Raw genomic sequence first — 26,615 nt, forward strand, 5'->3', positions numbered from 1 at the left:
GGCAAAGGCTCAGCCAATGATCACCTCCAGGATGATCAAAGACAGTCTGGAGTTACCTGTAAGTACTGTGACAGTTAGAAGACGTCTGTGTGAAGCTAATCTATTTTCAAGAATCCCCCGCAAAGTCCCTCTGTTAAAAAAAAGGCATGTGCAGAAGAGGTTACAATTTGCCAAAGAACACATCAACTGGCCTAAAGAGAAATGGAGGAACATTTTGCGGACTGATGAGAGTAAAATTGTTCTTTTTGGGTCCAAGGGCCACAGGCAGTTTGTGAGACGACCCCCAAACTCTGAATTCAAGCCACAGTACACAGTGAAGACAGTGAAGCATGGAGGTGCAAGCATCATGATATGGGCATGTTTCTCCTACTATGGTGTTGGGCCTATTTATCGCATACCAGGGATCATGGATCAGTTTGCATATGTTAAAATACTTGAAGAGGTCATGTTGCCCTATGCTGAAGAGGACATGCCCTTGAAATGGTTGTTTCAACAAGACAATGACCCAAAACACACTAGTAAACGGGGAAAGTCTTGGTTCCAAACCAACAAAATTAATGTTATGGAGTGGCCAGCCCAATCTCCAGACCTTAATCCAATTGAGAACTTGTGGGGTGATATCAAAAATGCTGTTTCTGAAGCAAAACCAAGAAATGTGAATGAATTGTGGAATGTTGTTAAAGAATCATGGAGTGGAATAACAGCTGAGAGGTGCCACAAGTTGGTTGACTCCATGCCACACAGATGTCAAGCAGTTTTAAAAAACTGTGGTCATACAACTAAATATTAGTTTAGTGATTCACAGGATTGCTAAATCCCAGAAAAAAAAATGTTTGTACAAAATAGTTTTGAGTTTGTACAGTCAAAGGTAGACACTGCTATTTTTTTGAACACACCCCTTTCAACTAATTGCCCAATTGCACAGCCTTAAGAGCGTGCATATCATGAATGTTGGGTCTCATTTGTTTTCTGAGAATCTACTGAACCTACTGGTAACTTGTTTGCCACGTAGCAATAAAAAATATACTAAAAACCTTGATTATTCTGGTTAGTCACATTGTACTGCTATTATTTTGAACAATACTGTATATGCACTCCAGGAGATTGCTCAGAATCACCCGCAAATAGACCCAGTTTTGGTGAAAACGGTCAAAGATTCCTTCTATGTAGACAACTGTCTTCATAGCCTTCAAACCATTGCTGAAGCTAGAGCATTAGTAGACTACCTACGGCAACTTTTGCTTACCGGTGGGTTCGATCTCCGTCAATGGGCCAGCAACAGACCCGAGGTTATTCAGCATCTTCCATCTGAATCTAGATCACAGAATAGTGAACTCTGGCTATCACAGAAGAGTACTGACCTCCTGGAAGGTACACTTGGGCTAGTGTGGAACTGCCTCAGAGACTCGTTCAAATACAAATCAAGCCAATCCGAATGCCTTGAACCCACACTGCGTAATGTATATGGGGTTTTAGCATCACAATATGATCCCCTGGGTTATCTAATCCCATTTACTACCCGAGCCAAAGTGTTGGTCCAGGATTTGTGGAAGAACAATCTTGGGTGGGATGACCCAATCACAGTTGTAAGTCTGCTATCCAGATGGCAAGACTGGCAACAAGAGCTCCAAAGTTTGAGTCAGATTGCAATCCCAAGATGTTACACCCCACTGGATAGACCAGTGAAAATCCTCAAACAAGATTCAAATATATTCTGTGATGCATCTGAGAGGGCTTATGGCTCAGTGGCCTACATGCGCAGAGAAAACAATGAAGGACAAGTGCACGTCTCATTTGTGTTACCCCATTCACGAGTGGCACCTCGGAAGCAAATAACGATCCCTCGGCTGGAACTGAGTGCGGCACTTACTGGAGTGCAGATGGCGAATGTCCTTAAAGCAGAACTAACTGTGGACATCAATCGAGTCGTTCTCTGGTCAGACTCATCTACCGTCCTCCAGTGGCTTAAATCTGAATCATGTAGATACAAAGTCTTTGTCGGAACACGAGTAGCCGAAATTCAGTCACTTACTTATATTGATTCTTGGAGGTATGTTGATTCAGCGAACAACCCTGCTGATGTCATAACAAGAGGCCAGTCATTGCAGAATTTTGTCACACCTTAAAGCTGGATTAATGGACCAGATTTCCTCCATCAGCCTGAGTCATGTTGGCCCACTTTGCCAGCAGATGAACCTGAACCAGAGGCAGAGTTGAAAAAAAATCTGTGCACTAGTTCAGACAATCCCCTTCCTGATGTCAACCAATTTGGTACCTGGACTGAACTATTAGCTGCTACAGTGACATCTCTTGATGGGGCGGCTACATCTTCCATGCAGTCAACAGATGATTCAAAGAGTTACATTTCCGCAGAGAAGCTCCCCCTACAACAGGCTCAGAAAGATTCATTTCCTGAGGAGTTTCATCACATATGAGGCTCTCACATGTGAGCGACCATTACCCTCCAACAGCAGATTAGCATCTTTATCACCCGAGTATGATAAAGCCAGTGGACTGATCAGAGTTGGAGGGAGATTAAGACATGCTAAGAATATGGAACTGGATGCAAAACATCCCATTGTGCTCGATCCGCAACACAACCTAACCAAGCTTCTGATCAAGGACTATGATGCCTCCCTTTTACATCCTGGGCCAGAAAGGGTCTTTGCCGAACTGAGAAGACGATACTGGATTCTACGAGGAAGGGAAGCTATCAATAAGCATCAATATATGTGCATGGATTTCCAGAAATGGCATGCCAAACCTAAAATACCCAAAATGTCCGACCTCCCACCAGCACGTCTACGTCTGTACAAACCCCCTTTCTATTCCACTGGAATGGATTGCTTTGGTCCATTTGCTTTGATGATCGGCCGACGAACAGAGAAAAGATGAGGAATAGTATTCCTCGCTGACCATTTCTGGTCTAGATTCATCCATTACTATCTCCCTAATCTTCAAGAATGACAGAAGTTGCGTAAAGATGGAGGAGAAATTGGTCTTGACCAGGTGGTACTGATAGTGGATACACAACTTCCACGAGCATGCTGGCCAGTAGGTAAAGTGACTAATATTTTCCCTGGACTGGATGGATGTACCAGAACAGTTGAAGTTCAGGTACACAATCGTAAATATGTGAGACCTGTATCCCGTATAGTCCCACTCCCTAAACTTTCTGAAGATGATGCTATTGAGTCTCTTAATTAGTTAGGGTTTCTCACTGGTTTAAATGTCCTTACACACATTTGGGGCGGCTGTGTGAGAAAGCCCGAACTCCGCCCCTTGAGTGGTACGTAAGATTCATAGCACAGTTATGCGCGGCCATGCAGAATCAGCAGTTTAGTGACCATCCGGCTGGCTGGACTGTTTATTCAACTTTGTATATGTTTTTCCAGTGCGTAAATGATTACGGGTGAGTCTTCATATAATTTGCCTTTGTAATGTTTATTATCGTTCTGAATGTACAGATTTGACCCTGAAATGAACGCATTTTAAACTGCGTCACAAAGCGAAACTAAAAAGTTTTCATATCGGACGTTGAGCTCTAAAAGAATTGTATTTCTATTAGAATATAAATATTATAGCCACTTACTAGTTACAGCTCACCTGAGTAGTTGAAGATTGTTTGAAAATGTCGAGTTTGATGACGTTGCATGGGTTCTGCTCGTAATATTAAGCATATAATCAGCACACAGCTAACCCATGTATGTTAATTTCTATATTATTTAATTACTCTTACCGAAATACACCGGAACCCACTGAGCGTCCCATGCGCTTGTATAGGGATTAAGTAAAATTATGCATAATATGCACAATACATCCAACCATGTGCCGAAATTCTGTCCCTGTAAAGGTGCATCATTACCATAATTACGAGAATTAACTAATATAGTTCAATTACAGCTCAATTACAGCCTGAGCTGCTGGGCGAAATCAAATGAGGCTGGGTTTACCCAGTCTAGCTGCCTTGTGTCTTTCCACAAGTGTTTGAGCAGGCATAGATGAGCTGTGTAAAGATATCTATACAATTATATTTCTGTCTTCTTTCAGTTGAAGCATTTGATGTCTCTGTTGAAGAACAGCTGTGAGTCTCTGAGTAATAATACACAGGGAGAACATTTCACTGGCGAGAAGTTACTGGAGGTCAAACACACACTGCATGATTTATTCTCATATGATTTATTATTTGTGTCCATGTACTTGCACAGTGACTGAATGAATCATTTCACAGAACTTGTGTAATTCCACCAATGATCTGCTGTCGGATGGAAACGTTGCTGATGGCGAGATGTTGAGTCAGTTTCTGGACACGGTGGAGAAAGGCATGCGTCTGATTGGACCTCAGCTTAAAGAGCCCGTGTCCCGGAGGGAGACACACAACACCTGTGAGAAACACATATTTATGCTTGAAACATGCTGTGTGTTAAATTAATATTACCGAATTACCGTTAATTAAGATTATTAAGCTCATTAAGTATTTGTTCTGTATGATCATGTGAATCGCAGACGCTGAGATTGCAGTCGCACGGAATCAGACTCTGCCCAGTGGGCGTGTCTTTCTGAGCACAGACTCCGCCTTCTTCAACACCAGCTGGGAAACAGTAATAGGGAAATCATATTCAGGTACAAACACACACACACACACACATGCAAATATATGTACTGATGAAAGCATCAGCGCAGTCATGACCAGATGTGAGTGTCGTTGTCCTTTAGGTTTTGCGTTTGTGGCTCTGGTCAGTTATAAAGATCTGAACTCATCCAGCGATCAGTACCACATGATTATCAGAGAGAGATCAGATGATGGAGAGAGAAACAGCATTTATCAGCTCAAATCGAAGGTGGTGACGGTCGTCGTCAGTAATCCAGAAACCGATCAGCTGTCTGAGCCGGTGACGCTCATCTTTACACACGAGCTGGTGACGATGTTAAACTGTAATGAATAACAACATAAATGTGCATTCCCTGTTTGAAAATCCAGATAAGCCAGATTCTAGCTGATTTACCAGCAATTATGATACAAAAAAACAGCTTGACCACATTAAGCTGGTATGACCAGCAAGTAGCTTGTTTGTTGCTGGCCCAAGATGCTCTACCAGTCTTATTTTAGTATCAGTGACTAGGTTTACATGTGTACCAATGCGGATATTTCTAATAATCTGAGTATGGTCTTGTTTGTTTATATCATTGTATGTTTACATGACATGACCAGAACTCTTCACCATATTACCGTATTTGCCAATAAGTTATACCAAACTCAAATAGGCATACATAATGCATGTTACCGGCTGTTTTAATCTACTTGCATCAAATTCAAAATACATTTTTATGGACATACTGGATATCAATCGGCCCGCGATTAACTTAATCGCAGTATTTGAATAAAATTGTTGCCAAAATCCAATTTTAATCGCATTATGAGGGTGCAAGTAATTTATTATTATTAGGGGTGTAACAATACACTTAGCTTGACAATACACAATATTGGGTTCACAAGAACAAGATATTTTAACACTATTTTCATGAAATCTTCAATGGCAAAATTGGTCTTTTATTCGACTGAAAGTCACAAAATGCCAAACAATGCTGGTGCATTTTGAAACTAATCTAATGCTGTCACTAATGATTATGTTGGTAATTGAGTACATGGTTGATTATTATGATGATTAATTGAGTTTTATGGTATTTTTTGTGATAATAAAACTTGACCTAAGTGAACAATAGCTTTTAAAATTATGTAAAATACATACAATGAGGTAATCATAATTGGTTCAAATAAAGTATCAAAAGTAAGTAGTAATATGGTTTCATTGCACAATACTGTTAAAATACATTTTACATCATATCCAATCCTTATTTAATATTTGCAAAACATTTAATTAAAATGTCCACTTAATCTTTAATATTTAGCCACTTCTTTACGATAGAAACAGGAACATGTGGACATCAAAACGAAATCATGGTGAACAATTCCCATATTTAGAAACATTGATGTATTCTCCTGTGTTGTCATAGGTTTACTGACAACATTTGAAAGCTTTGAGACGTTGCTCCATGTCAAAAGTAACCTGCTCTGTCTTGTCTGTTGGCACTTTGTCTGTGTCCTCTTTGCTCTGTGATTGTTATTGTGGCGTGAGAGCGTGATAGAAGCACCAATTGCATGAATGTCCTGCTGAATGCCTGAGAGATGGCAGCCCTGCAGCCCCTGATTTCCTAAACTCTTCTTCTCACTTCTTCAGGAGAGGGCGGAGTCTGGGGGTGTGGCTTACATCTGTGTGTTCTGGAATGAGACTGAGAGGGCGTGGTCTGGGCGTGGCTGTGAGAGGGCGTGGTCTAACAGCACTCATACAATGTGCTCCTACTCTCACCTCAGTAGTTTTGCTCTGCTTATGGCCCTCTATCCTGTCCAGGTACATCTATTAACCAGAAATCAGAGATTTCACATATCTAATAGAGATTTTAGATGAAATGATTGATGACTTTTTCCTCTTCCTCTCCTCCAGGACTCGTTTGAGTTGGGGTTGATCACGCGTGTGGGTTTAGTTCTGTCTTTGGTCTGTTTATTCCTCTGTATCCTGACGTTTCGGTTCTGCCGCTCAATCCAAGGAACCCGAAACAGCATTCATCTTCATCTGAGCGTTTGCCTCTTCATCGCAGACCTCGTCTTCCTCTGCGGGATCTCCAGAACTCACAACAGGGTGTGTTTGAATGAGAAAACAGTGTTTAGACACTTAGACAGTCACACTCAAACATGCCTGAATGCTATTATGTTGACAGAATATCAAAGCAGGTGTATTTTATTATTAATAAAAGATGCACTTTACGCTGAAAAAAAGGTGATTTAAAAAACAATTACTCAGACACTGATAGTAAATTTCACAAATAATTACAGAGAGGGCAAGTAACAGATTGAATTAAATGTTGAATTTTGAAATACAATTGCTGAAACAGTATTTGCTTGTAAAATTTACTCCAATGTTCTTTGTTTTTGTAAAACATCAGCTTTTTTAATAGCCCAACAAGCCAGAACCAAATCAAGATGTTTAGTCTGGAAATGTAACCCTTTTTTTTAAGGTTTACTCGCACAACAACTACTACTAGCTGGCCTCCGTTACTCTCTCTCCCCTAAACCTCACTCCCTCCTGGGTCACGGCACCAATGTAACCCCTACTGTTTGGACCGGGACTCGAACCTGGGTCCGCCGGCATGAGAGTTGAACGCTCTAACAAGGAGGCTAAAGGCTGCAACCTCCAGCGTTGGTCGCTAGAGCGTCTCTTGAGGTCAGAGGAGTGAGGTTTACTCGCACAGCAACTACTACCAGCTGGCCTCCATTACTCTCACTCCCCTAAACCTCACTCCCATCCGGGTCACGGCACCAATGTAACCCCTACTGTTCGGACCCGGGTTTGAGTCCCGGTCCGAACAGCAGGGGTTACATTTCCGCCTCTGCATACTCATTTTCTCTTAAACTTTCCTCAATTTCATCCAACGTTTCCTCCGCCAGCCTTATCAGTGCTCTCCTTGTTTGGCCTGGAAACCCTTCACCTGCCGGCTCGCTGCACTTTAGATGGAGGCAGACTTTTATCAGTTCAGGCTTCTCTAGCGTCAGAAACTTGGAGCTAACACAGTCTTGAAGTTGTTCCATTCTTTTTTGGTTCGTTCAGTCTCTACAATGTACTTTATTCTCTATATTAATGAATCTTCTTTTATTTCTAGGTTCGTCTCTAGGAGGCGCTGTCTCTCTCGCATTCAATCAGCAGTCCTCCTGGCTGGCTCACCATGATTATGTAGCACACACAGAAGAGGCGGTGTTTTCTGGTGGCACATATAGTTTTTTTTTCTGTCACACTGCAATATCTGCAAAATCAACAAAGACAACAATAAAACATTAAGCACATGTTGATATGGCTGGCAGTGTGACTTCTTCTTTATCATAAGTGAGATATCCTGCGGTCTCACCACTGCCCCCTAGCGTCACCTGCCAGTATTTGCAGATATAAGTGATATAGACATCAGTATACTTAATAAATGATAACCAATATTAATAACAATACATACATAAAACTATTTGAATTTATATAACCATTTAAATATATACATATAACCTTATAACTACAGAAACTTACCATTGAAGGCTCAATCCGCCAATCCCAGGGGCGGATAAACGGTTGTCTTTCAAACTCCCTCTGCACGCGATAGGATAGCGCTACAACCAACCAGAGCAACGAAGGTGAAGCAGACCTTGTTGATAGATTAAACATTCGTCGTATCCGGTTGGCAAAACTCCAAACACATCTTCCCTTTTTAAGAATGACTTCAGTGCCGTTCTTTGTTCTTTTCTCAGAGAAAAGCTTAACTCCAAGTCTTCCAGAGTCGCGGTCAAAGCTGATTCGAAAGACCGCCGTTCACCAGTTTCTGTGTTTACTAGAAGCACGCAAACGCAACTTGGCCATCATTATGTTAAGCCCCGCCCACCAACTCTATACACGATGTGATTGGCCCGACCAGAGTTTGGTGTTTACAGCTCAGAAGGGTATTGAGAGTTGCTAGACGACACTCACGGGCAGATTAGATTTGCTGCCGCTAGGGTGCGTCTAGATTTCTAGGCTACTTTTTTAATGCTATTAGATGCAAATTCAGTCCCACCAGGATTCTGTAGCTAGAATTAGTGACAATTTTTTTCTGATTTTGTGACCTAAAATAACTGAATTTGCTGCGGCTTTTCTCAAGAATAGTGGCAATTTTTGCAGCATTCTTTTGTTTTGCAGTGAAATCCATCATCCATCCATACTTATGTAATTAGTGTTAGTGACAGTAAGAGTACAATTACCTGTAAATACATATATTATTATATTTACTGAAATTGTGCTTCTGGTCTAGCCTGGTCCTGCCAGACTCTCATACATTTAATTTGTACAAAGAGTCTGGCCACTCGCCATTGACAAGCGTTAACTTCCTTGAAGGTGGGTACTCTGTTGAAGTTTAAAACTATTGGATCTGCCATGACCTATTGATAACGTTTGGTCGGGACGTATGTCATCTCAAAGTAGCGCATGATATCAACATCATCGTTCTCAGCGACTTCCTCTGTTCGCTGATTGGACCGGTTAAAATTTTACCAGAGAAAACCAAAGAATATATCGCAATCTGAAGGAATTACTGAAGGAAAATGAAAATTGAGCGGAAGTACATAGGAGGGTGGAGCCAGGCTAGTTCTAGCCTGGTCTTACTAGACTCTCATACATTTCATTTGTAAATAGAGTCTGGTCACTCTCCACTGACAAGGGTTTATTTCCGCGAAGGCGGGCACTCTGTTGAGGTTTAAAACTATTGGATCTGCCCTGAGCCACTCTGGATCTGCCATAACCAATCGCTAACGTTTGGTCGTGACGTATGTCATGCGCCCTTCGCCTGTTTACACAAATCCGACAACATAAATGTGCACTTGTGCAGGCCACCTCAGTGATAAAACTATAGGATAAAACCTAAAACTCGTGCATTCGGATTGTGATTTATTCACGCCACGGTGGATGGGAGAGTTTTGTGATCGGGAACGCACTGCTCACGTGGTCCGTAACATGATTGTATGCTGTAAATAAAATGTCATATGATTGGTATGATAATAAATGCTGCTATAAATAACAGACCAATTCAGATGTTTAAGTGCTTTTATTTTAATTTGTTTGAGAGGTGATGAAATATATTGCTCTTGTAAATACTTGCCAGCATTTTAAAGAAATACAAGTCTAGAAATGCATCCGAAAAACAGCAAAGCAACCATATGGTACCGTACCCCCGTACAGTGGTCAAAAATGATTATAAACAGTGAATTTTGAAGTTATATTTTTTTAAAAAGTCAGAGATGTGGATTCGGACAGCTATTACATCACCCCACGACCTTGCGTTTGTCAAAAGCAGTTGGTAACTCGGCCGGGGATTTTTACATGGCTGGTGAGAGACAGACGGCAATAAAATAACTGACCAGTCCCTGTAACTTAAATGATGGCAATACCTTCCGACCCCACGAGAAACAATTACCGTCCGAATACAGCAACTCCTTTATCACTAACGGAGCGATCTGGAAAATCAAACTTTTCCCGAATTCCCCCTGTTGGGGAGGAGGGCCACAACATCATGGCCACCAACAAACCCCAGCAAAGATTATTCTTGCTTCGGCTTTAACTTCTGGATATTCGGCAGCGGTGCCACAACGGAATGAATAGTTTCATTCGCATCTTTCTCCGACGCCATTACTGAACTACAACTCAAACTAGCGCATGACATCAATGTCATCATTCTCAGCCACTCCCTTTGTTCGCTGATTAGGCTGGTAAAAATTTGTTCAGAGAAAACCGTAGAATACACCGCAGTCCCAGACGTAGTACTGAAGGAAATTGAAAATGGAGCGGAAGTACGTAGGAGGGTGGAGCCAGGCTAGGCTAGTTCTGCTCCGCCATGCACAAGACTATAGTGACACCAGCATAGAAATTCCCATAATTCTGCTTTGCTGAAAATACAGAACTGCACATTGTCACTGAATCGGTATGTAATCAATGACACTGATATATACCATATACATCAAAGTCCTCAGGGTTTAATGAACTCTGCTCAGGGTACATAAGGAAACACTGATCACCATAATGATGAGCAAACATTTTCAATATAACATCAATTTGGCTAATTGGATTTCCGTGTGTTTACACATTTCAGACAATGGTGTAAGTTAAAGGCTAATAACACTGACTTAAGTTTATTGTAAAGCAAACAGGAGTTGATCTTACATGTCTGTTCCTCTCTCAGGTAGCGTGTGGGATCGTGGCCGGGCTGCTTCACCTCTTCTTCTTGTCTGCGTTCTGCTGGATGTTGCTGGAGGGCGTTCAGCTCTACCGGATGGTGGTGGTGGTGTTTCACACCACATTAAAACATCTCTACATGTATGCGGTGGGATACGGAGTCCCTCTCCTCATCATCATCATCTCTGCCATTGTCTTCCCAAAGGGATACGGTACCCAAAGACAGTGAGTTTCTGCATCCAATGGTGTTCAGCTGTAGAATTCTGTGCATAATACATACATACATACATACATACATACATACATACATTTCAGCCCGCTTTGTATTGATACAATGTTGGTAGAATATGTTTTTTTTGTATCCCTGCCCATTTGCTTTTGGATCGATTAGGGTTAATAAAATATATATCAATAATATACTGTGTGTATACACTATACAATATAAAGACCAAATGAATCAAAATGTGAGGTTTGTGTATCAACTTTTACTTTTTACTCACCCTCAAGTCATTATAGGGGTTTATGACATTCTTCTGTCAGACAAATAAAATCAATAGGTGTTTCTCAATGTCAAGGATGCTTCCTTGGAAGGACGAATCCTTCCAAGTCACTTCCTTCAGAGGCTAGGCGAGGCTCCTCTTTAGCATTCGGAGAACACGTAAATGGAACAGGCTAGCAAGTGCACGTCATTGCGTCATTACGTCAGAAAAGATCCGTTGGCCATCAATAACATTATGTGTAACGTTATTTGTATATATTTTTATATCAATACAGTAGTAATTTGTACCGGCATTTAAATGTTAAACTTGACCTATATTTACTATGGTTATAACAAATGTTTGGTAACGTAAATAAAAGCATTGTGGCAATCAGCGAGGTGAGGGACCATGAGAGCGGGCCGGTGGAGTGATAATGAGCGGCAGCTGGTCGCCGCCACACCGGTCTCGGCTCAAGGCAGAGTGATTGGAGTATAAATGGTGGAGTGTGGAAGACGAGAGAGGACTAGGCCTGGAGTTTATGTTATGGTTTGTTTATGGTTTATTATGTGTGTGCGGGCAGTCGCCCGTGAGGGTTTTCCCAGTGTTACTTTCGCTTTGTTTATTATTTATTATAAAGTTGTTGAACGTTCACCGGTTCCCGCCTCCTTCCTTCCTATCTCCAAACTCCAATACAAGCATATTTGCCCCGTTTACGCTCCGACTCCGGAAACATCTGAAGATAGCAATGCTGCGCTCATTGGATTGTGGGTAATTTTAGTGCGCGAAGGCTACTCATATGCATCCTTTCCTGTATATGACATATTTTTCGAACTCGAAAAATTTTCGGGACTCAGTCCTTGGTTGAAATTCGAGGATCCTCGACATTGGAACAGTCCTTCGTCGGATGTCGATGACGTGGCATCCTTGGAATTCTGGCTTCCGAGGATCCTTCCTTGACATTGAGAAACGCCTACAGTTATATTTAAAAAGTCCAGGCTAACGTTAATCCCAGCAGTAGTTTGAGCTGTTTTTGAAGTCTATAAAAAATGCAGCTGTCCGTCAAATAAAGAGCCTTCTGATTCGAATCAATGCGTTTGTGTAAGAAAAATATCCATATTTACATTTATGCATTTGGCAGACGCTTTTATCCAAAGCGACTTACATTGCATTCAAGGTACACATTATACATTACTGTCAGTTCTTGCTTTCCCTGGGAATCGAACCCATGACCTTGGCGTTGCTAGCGCCACGCTCTACTGGTTGAGATACAGGAAAGCCTACAGCTACAGGAAAGCCTACCATATTTAAAACGTTATAAAGGAAACCCGCCTTGAAGTCTTCCATTGTAACCCACGGCTGTTTAAACCACAAGATGGCGCCAGCGTTAAGCACAGAAGTATTACCGGTCAAGATAACTCGTAGTACCCGGATGAGCGGTTGTTATCTGGAAATAACATACCGCTGGAATGCACGAGTGACCAATCAGAATCAAGTATTTCACAGAGCTGTATAATAATATTTGTTCCCTTTCGAAAGGGAACTCGAGCTGCGTCAGCTGACGCTACGGGGAACGCCTTCAGCGTGACAGCTGTCTGAAATCGCTATCAAATCATAATCCTACTGACCGTCGGCAGCTGGTGATGTCATCACCGTGCGACCAGGAAATATAAAAGGGCACCGTGCCAACATGACACTATCCTTTCGTCTTCAGGGACTGTTTGTCTGGTTCGCTGGAAAGTCTAAAAAAAAAAATTAAAAAATGAAATGCACGGGTAAGTTGAAGGGAACGTAGAGGAAGTGCGCTGATCCGTGTCCCAGGTTTCTCACGCCTGAGGACACACACACCCTTTGTGTGCTCTGCCTGGGGGAAGAGCACGCGCGGGAGGTTCTCGAGGGGGCCTCCTGCGGAAATTGCGAGCGTTTTCCATTGAGGACGCTCCGCTCTCGCCTGGCCTTCTTCTCCAGGGAAGAAGAGCCAGCATCTGGGAGCGGTCCTGATCACGCTGAGGCGTAGCGGCGCCGTTTGTCCTGAGGCTCCCAGATGGACCTGGCTCATCGTCTGGAGAATACAGTTCTCGCAGACGATCAGCCAGGTCGCGAGAGCAGGCTGACGGAGGAGGAGTCGGATGGAGACTCCTCCTCATCATCAGCCCGTGCTTTTCCGGTCGATCAGAGGATGGCTGTGGATGAGGAGGAAAATGTGGCTGAGGCTGAATCCTCCCAGCCTTCCAGCCCCGTGTATGGGGAGCTGTTAGACGTGATGGGGCGCGCGGCGCTGAGACTTCAGCTGCCGTGGCAGAGAGCCGGGGGAGAGGCCGCCCGCCCTAACAGATTGGGCGATCGGTTTCTCCCCGACCATAGCCGCCCAGCTCCCGGGAGCCTTCCATTCCTCCCCGACCTTCACGAGCAGTTCGTGGAGGCATGGAAGAAACCCTACTCGGTGCGAATCCAACGACATCAGCGTTTTAACTTCGCTGGGATTGGCCGAGGCAGGGTATGTGTCGATGCTGCCCATCGACGAGACGTTCGCGAACTATCTCTCATCTGGGCGGCCATTGACACTAAGAGCTCCAGCCCTGCCGTCAAAACCATTAAAGACGACTTCGCGTCTTAACGACAGGGCATACACGTCGGCGGGTCAGGCGGCGGCGGCCTTGCACACAATGGCTGTGTTGCAGGCTTATCAAGCTGACCTGCCGAGGGACCTCAATCAGGGGGAGGGCCTACCCCCTGATGCGATGGCTGAGTTACGCCGCACCACAGATCTCTCTCTCCGGGCGGCCAAACACACAGTAGTTGCCATCGGACGGTCGATGGCGGCTATGGTCGCCACGGAGAGGCATCTGTGGCTGAACCTGGCGGAAATTGGGGGGAAAGAAAGGGCTTTTCTCCTCGATGCCCCGGTCTCGCCCTCTGAGCTTTTCGGCACCTCCGTCGAGGCGGTGGAGGGAAAGTTCAGAGAGGTGAGGGCGTGCTCAGCGGCATATAGAACGTGTATTCCGCTGAGGTCCAGGGTGGCGCCCAGGCAGGAGGTTGTCCCTGGCCCTTCGAGATCCGAGGATCGTCGACTGGGCCAACGCAGCAGCGTGGCCTCTCGTGCGCCCCCTCCGTGGAGGAGTAGGACGCAGAAGAGGCGGGACACCCACAACAGGAGGAGGGACATCGGGGAGAAGAACCGCTTCCAGCACCGGAAGCGAAATGGTGAGTCTCCGCCCCCGAGGGCGCGGAAGTGATGTTGTGTCCCCTCCTTTGTTTCTGTTTTTTTCTTTTCTCTCCCCGGGCGCGCTTTACACCAGGCCGCGCGGGCCGATGATGAGCGGATGTGAGACTCTGACGGCCTGCCAGGCCGGTGTGTGCTCTGCCCGCACACAGTGCATCGTCTCTGGGCATGATTTCGCGGCCGCCACCTCGGCCTTACATTTGAGCGCCCCACCCTCAGGTTAGTGCGCCGAAGCATGCATGTTACATGAAGCGATGAGGCACTGAAGACAGCGGGTGAGTCCCCTTTTAGGGCAAACATTCTTCTTTTCAATGCCGTATGTTTGGACTCTATGCTTCCCTGAGGGATATTTCGTCTACAAAAGATGAAGTGTAAAAGTTGGAGAAGTGGGCCTGTAGGTCCCCGGTAAAGGTGGCTAGAACTATGTTTATGTAGGCTGTATGTTTGCTAGTGTAGCAACAGCAGTTTATAATTCTGTTTCTCTTCTGGATATGTGTAATATGAGCAGTTGAGACCACCGCACATGCCGCGGGCATGTAGCGGCGATATAAACTGATGTATGTTCTCCTGGCGAACTTTTTTAGCTGTAGCCACCTCTGGGTAGCGTTGGCACCTCTGCTAGTGAAATATCTAGATGAATATGTGAGGTTAGGCTAGCGCATGAACTGCAGTAAGGTTTGTCCCAGTCCTTTTTAGGGCCGTTGTTTGTGGGATAATCAGACCGATGCTAGTGCATCAAGTTGGCCTAGGCTGTTGATGGGATGGCGGTGGCGTCTCGCAGTGGCATATCGCCCTGGCAGTTGCCCCGGGCTCCTGTGGGTAGTTCCGCAGGAGCTTCCCAGCTAACACAGTTACGTTGTGAAGACGTAACCGGACCGGACCATATTCGTCGTAGCGACGTACCAAATAACGTTCCAATGACGTAACTTTGTGATTCCCATAATCGTCGTGGCGACGTTATAGTGGGACGTTGCTGGAACGTGACGAGCACGTCCCAACGACCAAACTGGCACGTTGTGAGAACGTAACCTTAAAGGACCATATTCGTCGTAGCGACGTACCTAATAACGTTCCAGTGACGTAACTTTGTGATTCCCATAATCGTCGTGACGACGTTATACTGGTACGTTGCTATAACGTGATGATCACGTCTCAACGACCAAACTGGCATGTTGTGAGGACGTAACCTCAATGGACCATATTAGTCGCAGCGACATACCAGGTAACGTTCCAGCGACGTAACTTTGTGATTCCTGTATTCGTCGTGGCGACTTGATTATGATATGTCGCTGGAACGTGGCAGGTACGTCCTAACGACCAAAATACCACGTCCACCTTTATTTGAATAATCTCACCTTTAGTCCGGGAAATGAAGATGTGCTTGGTCCATAACCTTGAAATCCACATAGAACTGATACACTCAAACATTGAATTCTCTGCTGTAAAACCTTATTAATACATTTGTTTTGATTTTAGTTAATATATTTAGGGATTATGTACTCGTAGATAATAAAAAACGATACAAACCCCTATTAAATTGTAATAGAAAATGGCTCAAAACCACACTGCATTAATTTAATAATCAGCATTTATTCAGTGTTACTTTGTACAAATATTAAGTCAACATTTAAACAGTGTAAAGTGTCAACAAATTATGAGTACAGAAATGTAACACGTCCATTCATTAATTAAACAAACAACATAAGAAATGTAACCAATTATTAAAATATTTTATTGTCTTATTAGGGAGTAGTTAAGGATTTTCTCACTTATACTTATCAATACTCATATTGGTACTACTCTCAATAATTTAGCACAAAAAAGACATGGAAAAAAAGAGTTATCAGTTTCTTTATTATTACTTTTATTTGCAGAAATGTCCTGCGTGTCCTGTGAGGCACCTGCTACAAATGTCTGGTGGTGATGTGCTTTATTGCTTCACTACCTGTAGCTAAACCTGAACAATGTGACAATTACAAAAGATATATAGTCCTTGAGCTATAGTCCTACGTTCATAAAGAAATATGTAAAAAAACACTACATAGAGTCCTAGCATCTTTTCTGTATTATTGGGCCAAAATATACATCAACAGGTTTTTTTTTTGTTCAAGAAAATGAGCATGATGACTTTCTCAGGAAGAATCTGAGACCTCTCATTCCTGACTGTGTCCCAGCTGTGGAAAAAGCTTCAGACAGTGTTGATGAGGCAGAGGGAGATGGAGAGCTGTGAGAGAAGAGGAAGAGGGTCTTTCTTACCCCACCAGCGGAGGGCAGGGTCTTCTGAGGATAGGATAGGAGGATGGCCTCTATATATTCACTTTGGATCTTTGTAAACTGGAAGCTGAAAAAAAGCCATACTATTGTAGGTGTATTGCTTTTTGTTAAAAAGGTATAATTTTTTTTTTTTTACTTACATGTTCTTCCTCCTCTTCCTCCTCTTCCTTATCCCGAGCTACACTGTCACATCTTCATCATTTTCTGGCAGCTGAAACAGAGGAGAACCTTATTAATGTTGCTAATCTGTGTTTTTATGCTTTTGAAAGAGTCTCTTTTACTCAACAGTCACCAAGGCTGCATTTATTTGATCAAAAATACAGTACAAACTGTAATATATATTTAAGTGATAATTCACCCAAAAATGTCAATTCTGTCATGAATTCCTCACCTTATGTTGTTCCAAACCTGTAAGACCTTTGTTCATCTTCAGACACAAATGAAAATATTTTTGATGAAATCCAAAAGCTTTCTGACCCCTCCATAGACTGCAACACAAGGCCCAGAAAGGTAGTAAAAACATTGTTAAAATAGTCCATGTGACTCCAGTGGTTCAACCTTAATGTTACGAAGCAACAAGAATACTTTTTGTGTGCAAAAATAACTTAATTCCACAATTTTGATCTAGCCTGTGCCAGTCTCCTTAACGTTGTAATTATTGATGTCTTTACATCCTTTCTGGGCCTTGAAAGTGTTAATTAAATTGCTGTCTGAAGATGAATGAAGGTCTTACAGGTTTGTAACAACATGAGGGAGAGGAGTTGATGACAGGATTTAAAGGTTTGGTAGAACTAACCCTTTAAATTGAAAACAGCTATTTTACATTGTAAAATTATTATTATTCTTATTATTATTATTTTAATATTCCTGTCATTAAAGCTGAATTTTCAACATCAATACACCAGTCTTCAGTGTTACATGATCCTTCAGAAATCATTCTCATATGATGATTTGCTGCTCACAAAAACATTTATGATTATTAGCAGTGTTGACAACAGTTGTGCTGTTTCATATTTTTGTGTAAACCATGGTGCATTTTTCAGGATTCTTTGATGAATAAAATCCTCATATTAGAATGATTTCTGAAGGATCATGTGACACTGAAGACTGGAGTAATGATGCTGAAAATTAAGCTTTGATCACAAGAATAAACTACATTTTATAATATATTCAAATAGAACCCAATTATTTAGAATTTAAATATTATTTCAATATTAGATTTTACTGATTTTTTTTAATCAAGCAAATGCAATCTTGGTGAGCATTAGAGACCTTTTTCAAAGAATTGTACCAAAACCAAACTTTTGAACATTATTGTATGTTTGAGGTTTTACTTACTAGTCACATGGTGATAATGCCAGGGTTAGTTCATCCCAAAATGAAAAATATCCCATGATTTACTCACCCCCAAGCCATTCCTAGGTTCTTCAGGCGAACACAATCAGAGTTATATTTAAAAATGTCCTGGCTAATCCAAGCTTTATAATGGCAGCGAATGCTTCATTTTTGAAGTCCATAAAAGTGCATCTATCCATCATATAATTGCGCCACACAGCTCCGGGGTTTAAAAAAGGTCATCTGAAGCAAAGTGGCATGTTTGTGTGAGAAAAATATCCATATTTAAAACTTTATAGACTAAAATAACTAGCTTCCAGTGGTCAGCAATGCGCGAGTCGACTTGCGCTAAAAAGAATAACCCTTGACGCATGCGTATTGACGAACGCAGAAGTACAGAAATTAGAGCAAAACAAAACATAGCATGGGGGGGGTCACCCTTTTTAGCGCAAGTCGACTTGCGTAGCCTACCGCATATCACCAAGCAAACCAAGCAATATTCACTGCCATTATAAAGCTTGGAAGAGCCGGGACATTTCTTTATATAACTCTGATTGTGTTCGTCTGAAAGAATAATGTCATATAACTTACACATAGGATGGCTTGCAGGTGAGTAAATCCTCACCATTTAAGAGATGTTGTCCGACAGGAGATCTGCTCCAACTCTGCTAACTTTACAGTGCAGGCTGCAGGGCATCAGCATGGAAGCATCAACACTTTATCAGAGCCAAATATATAAATTATACAACGCCAGGTTTATTAAAAGGAAAGAAGCTACAGCAAAGGTTAAATGCAGAAAAGAGAAAGAATGGGTTGAAATATTGTTAAAAATGGACAAGGTTAATCAATCACCTTTTTCAGTTCACCTGTGTTTTCTACTTCTCTTTCAGCAGCTTCCTTCAGAAATGTTGGAAACTTGCTGGGAGCTTCACCTCTGTTGTAGAGGGGTTATTTTGTCCCTTCTGAAAATCACAGAACATTTTATTATATGTTAACACGTTTTTTTCGCGCTCCGTGTTAATATTAAGTTAATGTAAGTGGCTTCGTCGATTAACAACAAACACATAACGTTAACGTTAGTTGAATTAATTAGCCACCTTCAATGACCCATTCAATTCCCAGAAGAAAAAAAAAACTTGATAAAACTATCATTTACACATGTGACTCAAAGCCTAAACAAGAGATTAACTTTATAGAGTTAACGTTAGCCTCGTTAACTTAACTTACTGTTCGGAAAACGGTTGATGTGCTATACGGACTTTTTTCCAAAGACTCTACATTTCTATAAAGTAAATATTCAACAGAACAGAAGCGTGTCAATGACACATAAGAAATGTCAGGAAAATGTCAGTAACAGTTGTGTGTATTATTTGTGTAACTTTAAAGACAACTCACCTGAAATTATAGTGAAAACAACAACGACAGAGGAAGTTTTGCGGCTTGTCTGTTGTGTTGCTGCACCGTTTCCATGGCAACTCCGCGCCGCTCCAGTGTTTGACCCATCACCACGTCAAAGTCACGCAGCAAGAATTACATGAATACAAATCAAGAATAATAAATAATGAATTTAGAACTCATTTTGAAGTTCTATGACCCGCTCAGATGCAAAATGCCACTCCCGGCACCGCACGTGATAGTGGGACAATTGTGTTTTTTTTCTTTTGTTAGATTTTTTATTGTTTTTGCCAATACGATTTGCAAACATGGATTCATTTAGAATATTTGATAAATTAAGTAAATGTCCCATATAAATCAAAATGGCATACATTTGATAATACTTGTAAATTAATAATGCAATTTGGAAAGTTATGAAGACCAGTGGGCCACGTCGCTACAACATTCTCCGTGGGATAAACACGCGACGTCTTTTGAGGACGTGCCCACAACATTTCTGCAACTTTAGTCAAGATTTAAAAAAAATGGAACTTTACCGCGACGTCCTTACAACGTTCTCTGTGGGATAAACTAGCGACGTCTTTTGAGGACGTGCCCATGACGTTTCTGGAACGTTAGCCAAGATTCTAAAAAAATGGAACTTTACCGCGACGTCCTTACAACGTTCTCTGTGGGATAAACTAGCGACGTCTTTTGAGGACGTGCCCATGACGTTTCTGAAACGTTAGCCAAGATTCTAAAACAATAGAACTTTACCGCGACGTCCTTACAACGTTCTCTGAGGGATAAACTAGCGACGTCTTTTGAGGACGTGCCCACAACGTTTCTGGAACGTTAGCCAAAATTTTTAAAAATGGAACTTTACCACGACGTCCTCACAACGTTGTCATAAAGTAATGTCACGCTGACCAAATGACGACTAACTGACGACGTTGTCACAACGTACTGTGTTTGCTGGGTTTGTATCCCTATCCGGCCTCCCCACAGTTAGGGTCGTCCGGCCAATGCCCACCCCCCTTCTGCATTTGGGGGTTGTTATTAATGCAAAAAGGTGTGTAGCAGAATGAATCGCGACTCAGCCAGTGGTCGTGGGGACGGGGTAGGCGTCTCTTCGTGGTGCGCAGTCAGACTGGTTTTGCTAGCCCCGCCCCCCCAGAGCTAGTGCGGCCGCCACTTCTGGGCGGCCCCCCGGCTTGGTTCAGGAAATGGCCGGGTGTGTGTGTTCAATATCTTTCACCTTTTGCTCTGTGTCTTCTGCTTCACCTTTTAGGGCTCGGGTCGAGCTGTACTTCGCAACCATCGGAAAGCATGGGTTGGTAGGATGCTCCCCTGGAGTCGAAACACTGTCACGGCTGACGCCCTTGCACGGACGGCGGACCGCTGGACGACCAGACGGCCGCCCTGGAGGCAGGTGGCGTAAGTTGTACTCCCCTCGCTTTAGAGGGTTCAAGGCGTTTTATGCTGAGTGCACTGCTGTGGGCATTGTGTTTTAGGTCCACGCTGGTAGGCGCTGCCTGGGAGACTGTGCCGTCGCAGAAGGCTTCTATAGGCCGCTGGGGCGGACCGACTATAGAAGGCTGGCTGGCGGGAGACGCCAGCTGAGGCAGTCCGGGCAGTTAACTCTGGGTCAGGTGGTAGGCCTCAGTAGGCCTCCCTGGGGATGAGTCCCCAGGTAGTGACTGGATACCCAGTCCTCATCAGCCAGCAGACAAGCCACTGTCAGCCCGACTTATGAGGACTCACTGAGTTTCAGCACGCCTCAGATGACGTCCCCTGATGGGGTGACCTAGGGTCCCGACCATTGGTTGACAGGATCTAGGCCGCTTTAGGCCTCCTGTAGGGTTAACCCCGGTTCCCAGGTCTTGCAACAGTGTGCGTGGGTACTAGCCAGGCAGCTAGCATGGTCTGCTATCAAGGACAGGCCGCTTCAGGCCATCCTAAGGTCGTTTCCCGGCCCTCCGGTGGGATTTGCCATCGGATAAGCACCGTCTGTCACCAATCTAATAGGGAACTGCCATTCGGCAATAGGCCTCTCCACGCCGTCCTAAAAAGACCGGACTGTACGTAGGCATCAAACAGGCCTCCCTGGAGGCGAGCCCCGGGAACACAACAACTCCCGACAGTTTGCACGTTGGGTGGCAGGAAGTAGGCCGCTCCAGGCCGCCTGAGGGTGAGCCCCCGAGCTGGGACGCTCGGTAGGCCAGTGTATTATGCTGTCAGGCCTTTTTGGGCCTTTTTGGGAAGGGATTCCCGGACCAGGTCTCGGTGACAAGCTAGCCATTAGCATTGGTGGCTTCTGGCGTTATAGCCTCATGAGCCCCCTGAGGAACCAGTAAAGCCACCTTCCTGCAGGTCACCTGAGGGTGAGCCCCCGAGCTGGGACGCTCGGTAGGCCAGTGTATTATGCTGTCAGGCCTTTTTGGGCCTTTTTGGGAAGGGATTCCCGGACCAAAGGTCTCGGTGACAAGCTAGCCATTAGCATGGGTGGCTTCTGGCGTTATAGCCTCATGAGCCCCCTGAGGAACCAGTAAAGCCACCTTCCTGCGGCTCTTAACAGCTAACAGCTAACACTAACGGTGCCGGGTAGAGGCGCCTCATGGCCTCCCTGGAGGGGAAACGGTTCCCTTGAGCGGGAACGTATAACTGGCTTTGGGCTGACAGCTAGCGGCTGCCCGCCGGTGGGTCCCGGCCTGGGCCGGTATAACTCAAGGGCGGGCTCATGCCCTAGCATGACGAGACTCCGTTTCTGCTGCGCAGTCCCTTCAGGACAGGGACTGGCTAGCCTACAGCATGGTTTACCTACCAAGCTGGCTTAAGAGCTCCCCTCATTGAGGGTCGTCTGCGAGTTTACGGCCACTTGAGGCTGATCAGACGGGCAGGCCCCCCTCGGGGCCTCCCGGGTAGATCAGTCCATAGGCCTTTTTTAGGCCTCCTGAGCACCCCCGTAATATATGTGTTCAGTAGATCCTAGGATCGAGCAGAAGAGACTCCCCTCGCTGGCAAGGGTAAGAAGCACTAAGCTGAGTACTGTTCTCCAGGATTCCCGTCTCCGAGTTCCGGTCTGAGGAGGACACTGCCAGTTTGCAGTCCCTCAGTCTGGATGCTCATGAGTAAGAGTGATGTCCGGAGGCTCTGTTTTGACAGACAGGGTTGGCCAAGCTGGGGTGTCCCACAGAAGTGATGCCAGGTGAGGCCTCCCTGGTGGCGTTCGGTGAAGGTTTTTCCCGAATAAAGTGACGGGCTGGGGCACCCTCGGGTCCCCTAGCCACATTCCCTTAAGGGACTCCTTCTGTCGAAGTAGTAGGTCCCAGGCCTTTGAGCAAGCCGAGGGTAGGAAACCTCAGATAAAACTTATTAAGGTTCTCTCTTAGGCATATAGCTTGGGCTATGACCGTAGGGAATGATGTCACTGGCAGCCTGTGTGGCTAGAGGGGGAGTGGTTCAGACTTTCTGCGAACTCTTGTCCAGGCAGTTCTCACTGCCAGTAAGGGGCGTGCACTCCCCTCCGCAAGGCGGCGTGGGTATATCGTTCCCCGTAGCGTCAGCTGATGCAGCTCGAGTTCCCTTTCGAAAGGGAACGTCCCCGGTTACGTATGTAACTTTAGTTCCCTGAGAACAGGGAACGAGACACTGCATCACATGGCCATGCTTCAAGGTGTGCCTGCCCACAGTCCCTTCAGACGAAGCGGATAGTGTCATGTTGGCACGGTGCCCTTTTATACTTCCTGGTCGCACGGTGATGACATCACCAGCTGCCGACGGTCAGTAGGATTGTGATTTGATAGCGATTTCAGAGACCTGTCACGCTGAAGGCGTTCCCCGTAGCGTCAGCTGACGCAGCGTCTCGTTCCCTGTTCTCAGGGAACTAAGGTTACATACGTAACCGGGGACGATATCAACACAACCACCTGATCTCCAATAATTTGTTGTTAGGGATTATAAATGTACCTTCATGGTCAAACATCAACTCATTAAATGATTTAGGTCTCTGATTAATTCTCAAAGGGAAGATGAAAGGGAAATATGAATGAATTAGTGTGTTTTTGTAACCATGTGACTGGCTTATCCTCCTTTCGTGTGTGTTTCAGCTGTTGGCTCTCTCTTGAGCGTTATTTTATCTTGAGTTTTTTCGTACCCGTCTGCATCATCGTCATCCTCAACAGTTTTGTCTTCATCATCACTGTGTGGAAACTGGCAACAAAGTTCTCCAGTCTCAATCCAGACCTCTCCAAACTCAAACAGATCAGGTGTGTGTCACAGTCATTCATATACCGTTATAAAGTCATTTTGTAATTGTTTTCTATCAGTGTGTGTTTCTCCGTAGGAGTTTTACGGTGACCGCAGTGGCTCAGTTGTGTGTTCTCGGCGGGACGTGGGTCTTTGGCTTCTTCCTCTTCCAGGAGAACGGGACTGAAGTCATGTTGTATCTCTTCACCATCTTCAACAGCCTCCAGGGGGCGCTCATCTTCATCATGCACTGCCTGCTGTCCACACAGGTACCAACACACACCATGACCGCACAAAACACAAGGTTTGGTAAAAGTGTTTTGTTTTAGACTTTGTCGCATCACATAATTTAAATCAGCAAATGAATCTCATTAACGGGGACATGCTTCATGCCGCAATGCATTCTGGGTACATCATACTAAACAATTTTCTTTTAAAATCAAAATTTAATCGCAGCAATTGTTCACAGCTTCTCTTTAAGATATCGATATCAGAAAATCTACTATTTTAAATGCACATAATTGGGGTTGGCCAGAAACTGTAATTTATCATTTAGTCAGATATCATGTCCTCCAGCTGTTATATCACCCCCTTCAGGTCAGGACGGAGTATTACAAGTTCGTCCCGCTGTGTCCATGTAAGAAGAAAGTGGAATACAGAGTCAGCCGGTCCACCAGTAGTCAGGTACTAGTGAGTGTGTTTGAGTGTTTTAAAGCAGTGTCCGTGGCGTCACCCCATTGGCATGCATTATACGAGCAACAGTTGAGTTAAAATCTTCATTCTTCCTTTGACTTTCACAGAAACCTCCACAGAGCGACAGCAGCACAGCAGAGTCACAGATGTAAACTCCTGAACACAAGGCATTTGAACACTTTCTGTAACAGAAGAAGACTTTCACAAAGCTTTAAATCCACAGGACATGTTGTCAAAGGGTCGTTGTCATCCGATGAATATTGCAGAAGTGGGTTCATCATGTGGCATATGTGCCATGAAAATGTATCCAGAGCGATTACTCTGTTATATTTATCAATTTTATCTCATATTTCACTCTTAATCGTCTATTTATAAATGCATTTTATCTACCACCATATCCACGCATTATATCTATTCTATTATATACTTTCTAATATCCAAAAGGTGGATTGTCTTAAAGGGATAGTTCACCCAAAAATGAGACTGTGATGTTTATTTGCAGGGCATCCGATGTAGGTGTGTTTGTTTCTTCAGGAGAACACAAATGAAGATTTTTAACTCAACCGTTGCTCGTATAATGCATGTCAATGGGGTGTATTTCTATGAGAGTAAAAAACACACAGAGGATCGCTTTCTGCCAGACACACAACAGTATTTATGGTATTTTTTTACCTCTTAGCAGACGGATCTCATCTTGTATTCCTTACACTATTACTTCCGCCAGAGAAGGTCAAAATTATTGCACAATCATAGATATGGGTACATAGATGTCTCATTTGAACGATCCGCGCAGGCACTGATGAGGATTCTACACAGCAAAATCCCCAGTGTTAAATCAACACTGCTCAGAGTGTATTTGGTCCCACTCCAAAGAGAGTTAAAATAACACTGAAGTGTTGTTAATGAGATAATTAAGAGATGAATTAAGGGGTGATTGAACCATTAGTGATGAACACCTGATGATAATGAGCAGAATCAATGAAGGACAGAGAAACACAAGATCTACAACTGACTTCAGCCACAGCTTTAGATGAAATCAACTGAAGATAAAAGAAGACATTAAATCTCTGAAGATCTCAGCGGAGGATTAAATTATGATTGCTCTGGGTTTTGGGTTAAGAAAGATATCCATATTTTTGAATTAAAGTTCTGGCCGATCGTCTTCCGTATTCAGTTTGTGGGAAAAGTGTTAAAAGTGCCTGTGTTAAAAAGCCTCAGTTTAAAGGATAAAGTATGCATCTTGAACTCTGAGAAGGTACTTTCAACACTTTTCCATGGAACTTTAATTCAAACGGAACTTTAATTCAAACAGTTTTAAATATGGATATTTTTCTTACACAAACGCAACAATTTCCTTGAGAAGGCCTTTGGACTTCAAAAACAGAAGAACATTCCTAGCCATTATAACGCTTGGAAGTGCCAGGACTTTTTAAATATAACTCAACTTCTATTCCTCTGAAAGAAGAATGTTATATACACCTAGGATGATTTAAGGGTGAGCAAATCATGGGCTAATTTAAAGCTCTACTGTGTGATATTTTCCCAATCTAGCAGTGTAAAGGTTTATGACCATCCAGTGAATATCAGACACGGTGCCATCGAGTGTTAAAACGTGAAAGGCGAAGCTTGAATTTACGGGTATGTCCCTCTTTGGCTAATGTACTTTCAATTTCGCATGTTAAAATTGTACATTGGTTCTTTAGGAATTGCGACTGTAAGAAATAGATTCACGGTTTACTTTACTGCATCCCTGACATTTAGGAATTAAGATATTTATTTATTTTATTGCATTTACTTGATTTATTACCAAATCAAGATTAAAGGAAGATTTTTCATAAAGAGGCGTTATGTGGATTGTTTTTATTGGACGCAGAGCGATGCCCACTACCCAATAAATGCTTTTATCATTATTAAACATTTCGTTAGACACTTTATTACCACTTTCAGAACATTTTCTTCATTTTTATTCAAAGTAAATGCCTTTCCGATGTGATATATGGGAAAAGCATTGTTGATGTCTGGACTATTCCTCCTCTCTCCCCTATCATATGTGAATATTTGTCCGCTACCACAGTTTGGGAATGACTGCCTTATACAACACATCAAGCACCATATCTCAGAATTATTGCACATCAGCCCCAGAGCATTTGTAACAGTGTCCAGGCATCCAGATCCACAAAAATTACAGTATGGGTGGGG

General features: G+C 43.6%; 2 protein-coding genes across 2 annotated transcripts in view; one reads left to right on the forward strand and one right to left on the reverse strand.

The window, feature by feature from the left end:
• The window catches only part of LOC137073704 (adhesion G protein-coupled receptor E5-like), a 33,920-nt gene extending 7,469 nt beyond the window's left edge, over nucleotides 1-26,451 (forward strand). Inside the window, exons 6-16 of the mRNA XM_067442407.1 lie at nucleotides 4,051-4,143; nucleotides 4,232-4,385; nucleotides 4,507-4,623; nucleotides 4,717-4,919; nucleotides 6,240-6,410; nucleotides 6,504-6,698; nucleotides 10,801-11,018; nucleotides 23,585-23,743; nucleotides 23,821-23,992; nucleotides 24,321-24,407; nucleotides 24,524-26,451. Coding sequence (XP_067298508.1) covers nucleotides 4,051-4,143; nucleotides 4,232-4,385; nucleotides 4,507-4,623; nucleotides 4,717-4,919; nucleotides 6,240-6,410; nucleotides 6,504-6,698; nucleotides 10,801-11,018; nucleotides 23,585-23,743; nucleotides 23,821-23,992; nucleotides 24,321-24,407; nucleotides 24,524-24,568 — 1,614 coding nt within the window. The 3' untranslated portion in view covers nucleotides 24,569-26,451. The remainder of the gene's footprint in view (nucleotides 1-4,050; nucleotides 4,144-4,231; nucleotides 4,386-4,506; nucleotides 4,624-4,716; nucleotides 4,920-6,239; nucleotides 6,411-6,503; nucleotides 6,699-10,800; nucleotides 11,019-23,584; nucleotides 23,744-23,820; nucleotides 23,993-24,320; nucleotides 24,408-24,523) is intronic.
• Nucleotides 1-26,615, reverse strand: part of LOC137072669 (NACHT, LRR and PYD domains-containing protein 1 homolog) — a 65,453-nt gene that overhangs the window by 18,781 nt on the left and 20,057 nt on the right. The gene's annotated exons all lie outside the window — the stretch shown is intronic.

Source organism: Pseudorasbora parva, chromosome 4 (genome assembly GCF_024679245.1).
Source record: "Pseudorasbora parva isolate DD20220531a chromosome 4, ASM2467924v1, whole genome shotgun sequence".
In the NCBI taxonomy this organism is placed as follows: domain Eukaryota; kingdom Metazoa; phylum Chordata; class Actinopteri; order Cypriniformes; family Gobionidae; genus Pseudorasbora; species Pseudorasbora parva.